The sequence below is a fragment of the Lactuca sativa genome, chromosome 7 (assembly GCF_002870075.4).
Source record: "Lactuca sativa cultivar Salinas chromosome 7, Lsat_Salinas_v11, whole genome shotgun sequence".
Taxonomy (NCBI): domain Eukaryota; kingdom Viridiplantae; phylum Streptophyta; class Magnoliopsida; order Asterales; family Asteraceae; genus Lactuca; species Lactuca sativa.
The window spans coordinates 164,119,876-164,124,201 of NC_056629.2; the positions used below are offsets into that span (position 1 = coordinate 164,119,876).

At 35.1% G+C, this 4,326-nt stretch overlaps 1 protein-coding gene across 1 annotated transcript; it reads right to left on the minus strand.

The window, feature by feature from the left end:
* Positions 1-431: 431 nt before the first annotated feature.
* LOC111895723 (uncharacterized) lies at positions 432-2,170 on the minus strand. Its single transcript, XM_023891795.2, has 6 exons — positions 2,014-2,170; positions 1,580-1,775; positions 1,343-1,477; positions 1,159-1,266; positions 996-1,067; positions 432-910 (listed from the first exon to the last, which is right to left on the minus strand). Exons 2-6 carry the CDS (start codon positions 1,733-1,735, stop codon positions 746-748), a joined length of 636 nt encoding a protein of 211 aa, XP_023747563.1. The 5' UTR covers positions 1,736-1,775; positions 2,014-2,170; the 3' UTR covers positions 432-745.
* Positions 2,171-4,326: the final 2,156 nt, after the last annotated feature.

Sequence of the window (4,326 nt, forward strand, 5' to 3'; positions counted from 1 at the left end):
TCCGAAAAACAATCTATTTTTCCACAACTAAAAGCACCCTAATTGTTTTTAGCAGGGAATTTGTCTAACACGAAAACCGTCTCTTGGTCAAATCAATACATTAAAAAGTAACTCCAACTCTCCATTAGCATAACATAGAATTTAAATAGCCAATCCAACTTACTATGAGAATAAACTTATGGACACAAAAAGTTTTAAAATGTCATATAAAAATACCATTTAGTAACATATTACATATTGACATCTTATAAACACAATGACATAAATAAAACCAACTAACTTGTATCTTATCATCATAATTCTAATCAATAAGTTACCAATTATTATAACATACACATTTCTCAAAGTACAAGGCTCTAATAACCAATATAATTAAAATACAATGCTATAATAAGAAGAAAAAAATGGTTTCTTACATTTACCCCTAAAAATAAAAATATAACCGAATTCGCTATATTTAAATTAGTTAAAAACATTCATACAATTTGTCAATTTCCATATGTTTCTAACAAACTACATGTCCAACAAATCTTATAATCTTTCACCAATTTAAGTCTTCCATTATATGATCTCCATATATAGTTTTTATTTTAAATGAAGCAAGAAAATAAAACTACAAAAACCAAATGTCTAACAATTCCCAATTGAGAACATTTCCACCAAAAAACAAAAAGACAAAGTGTTTTGTGAAACTCAATAACCTAATGAATGCTAAAAAGTGAAAATATTAAGCACTTAATTCTCTTCACTTCTTTCGAATTTTGATAGTAAGAGTCCAGTTAACCTTACCCTCTGGTAAAGGAAGAGATTTAGGCAATCGAAGTGGCACCTCAAATTCCCCTAAACTTGACAATGGAGACTCCAATTGTAAATTTTCAGGCTCAATACGCACTCCAATCTGTCTTGCCACCTGTCACATCACCAAAAAATTGAATCAAAATCATCAATCATCTGTTTCCTTTTGACTTCAATCCTAAGTTTTTATAAATTGTTACCTCAGATATGATTTCATCTTTTTCCACAGGTGAACGAAGTTCTGTATCTATCTTTATGTATCTTCTCAGAACCTGTAAGCATTGAACAAGATCAAGAAAATGTAAATTTGGAAGATGGAGAATTGAATTACAATTTACAATTTACAGTTTACATTTTACAAACCAGTTTAGCATTTTCAAGTCGTCTAGCTGCTGTTCTGTATTCTTTCATGGTGTCTTCTTCAGTCTTTGGAACTACCTTCACCTCTTCAGCTTCTTTGGGTTGATATATCTGGTTGAAAATAGATAAAAGGATTAGCTTTGTTGAGATCTGTTTATGAAAGAGAAATTCAGAAAGATGGAACAACCTTCCTCTGTTCACTGATGAGATAAGCAAACTTTTCAATATTTGGAACTGCAAGCAATTTGGGCATCAGATGGTTGCGGAAATGTCCAGGAGCAACTTTCACTGTTTCACCTGCTTTCCCGAGCTTGTCTATGGTCTGAATTTAACCAAAAATTTCTTCATTTCATGTTGAAGAGTAGTAAAGTTTATACAGAATAGATGGAGGTAGGAGGTTAATCGATGAAACTGATCTACTTACTGTTGTAAGAATGACCTCCAATTTTCTGTATCTAACGCCTTGAGTAGCATAGAATAATGGATGATGTAGAACAGAATCGGAATTCTGGAAGAGAGCTGTATCTTTCAAAATCTTACTCTGTCGAAGAATATTTCGGCCATATTGGAGGTAAACCATCGTTTAAATCTTCGGTCGAAAAAACAAAATGTTTATATTCCTGAAAAATGAATCGATTGTTTACAAAAAGGTGGAATCATTTGCAAGTTTTGTCACGCGTTCGAATTTGAAGCAGAGGAATAAGCATACAATGTAAGTGATTTTGATCGAATTACAAATTCAGGAATTAATTCACTTGGAATCAACACGATTAGGGTTTATATCAAACCAAAGTAGACGCGAATCATCTGACATTAGATAAAACGCTAGTTTAGAGGTTAGAGATTTCGATATTTTACTTGGGTGAAGGTGTTCCGCTGTTATCGACGGCGGTGGTAACCTGGTGGTCGCCGGTAACGGGCTTCAGAGCGGCGGCGAACGTTCTGCTTCTCCAGTTAAGCAATGGAGTCGGCGATAAATTTATTTTCCCTACTACATTTTATCGAAGTTGTTGAACTTTTTAAAGTAGCCACAAATGTTTGAGTTTTTCTACATCTTCCACAAACTTCTTTGAGATTTTCAAACCTACCACACAAGTTTTGTAGATTTTACATAAACTACCCTAATATCTTATATATTTTGTTGGTTGGAATGGAATAATCAAAAAATGAATTGACTTTTTAAAATAACCACAAACGTTTGAGTTTTTCTATAGGGTAAATTACATCATTCGTCCCTCGTGCACATGCCAGGAAGCGTGTTTAGTCCTTATTTTCAAAAATTAACTCGGACCATCCCTATTTTTATTTTTTCTTGCGCGCTCAGTCCCTATTGACATGAAATGACTATCTTACCCTTACTATTTTCTTTTTCCATTTTTTATTTCTTTATCAGTTTTAAATTAAAAAATAAATAAATAAACCAAATATTCAAACCCCTTCGTACGCACTTCCATCTTCCCTGTTCTTACCTCGTTCACATCAGACCTATATCACTGAGCCAAAAAAAACCATCGACACCTTGATCTAAAATTCCGTCGGCAACTTTCGACGGTGGCGTACAAGTGAAGAATGAGACCGACGACTTCCGACAAAGCACCACCATCATAGATCCGCTCAGTCACCTTCTCATATCTTTTGCAACTACGTCATCGACCACACACCTAGAAATTGGATCTGTAAGATAAAAATGGTGCAAAATCGGAGGGGTTTTTGATGCTCATCGGAGAAGATGAAGGGTTTACAGATATGAGATAATGAGGTTAGGTAAGAAATCAAGTCAATCGTGGCCAATGTGATGTACCATCCATAGATTTTCGAAGATGGATGTTCAAGGGTTTTAGTTAGGGCATAAGAAGGATAATAATGCAACCTGACTTTCTCTACAAATCGCAACCACCACCGCAACCTCTTGTTCGGATTTTGCGTGTTTATACCCATAAGTCTCAACACAGATACAACCTTATTCTTCTCCCTCTAATCGATCACCATATGCTTCTCTATCTTCTTATGAAGTGAATAAGACAACGAATTGGAGGTTAAGGGGTAAGAAATTGATGAGCAATGACTCAGACGAAGTACAAGTTTATAATCCCCTCTTGCCATCTCCCTGGTATCGAATCATATTTAGAGGTTCACTGAATCAGATTTGCTTTCAATTTAAGAACTTCAAATCCTTTACCGATTTCGAATTAAACATTTCCATGCCAAGATTATTCCTTCCTGATTTGCCCTGATTATTTTTTCTAGATTTTTAGGTGGGTTTCTTGATAGAGGTTGTGGTGGTGTTAATAGTAAATGGTTGGGTCGGTGAATGAGGTGGTGGTTTGTGGTTATTTTCAATGAAACATTCGAATTTTGAATGAGGAGTGGGTGGGATGAAGTGAGGGGTGGTTGTGGTGCTCCTTTTTCCGATGAGGGGTGGCGATGGTGATTCCTTTTCCGATGGTGGTGTAGATTACCGGTGGTGGTCAAGTGTTATTCAACAAAATAGAAAAATAATTGAAATAATTTTTAATAATTAAAAATATAAAAAATGCTCAATATAAATGAAAAAGAAAAAGAAAAAGGTATTATAGTTTTTTTATGTATCACAAGGAATGAAACGTGCAAATTTAAATTAACGAGGGATGAAGCGTGTAACTTTTAACGAAATGAGGGATGGTCCGAGTTAATTTTCGAAAATAGGGACTATACACGCTTTTTGGCATGTGCACGAGGGACGGTTGATGTAATTTACCCTTTTCTATATCTTCCACAAAGGCCTTTTAGATTTTCAAACCTACCACATAAGTTTTGTAGATTACATATGAAGGGTTTTGGCCATATGAACATTCCTATGTGCATATGCAAACCCTAATGCTTGGATCTAGGTTTCTCTAATTAAACATGCATTGGATCCAAGACTTCTAATGACTAATGGAGTATAAGAACAATACAAAATCAGAATTAGAAGCATACCTTGAAACACTTGTTTGATCTTCTAGTTCTTGGAGCTTTAGAGTCACAAATGTCACTCCTCTAATGGCTTACAAACACCAACTAGCAAGAGGATGATTTGAGAGAGAGGAGAGGGAATAGAAATCGGCCAGGGTTTCTTTGCTTTAGCAGATGTGTCGATTTCCCTTGCCCCAATGGTCTATTTATACTTGTAAGGCTCTTAGGGTTTCACCC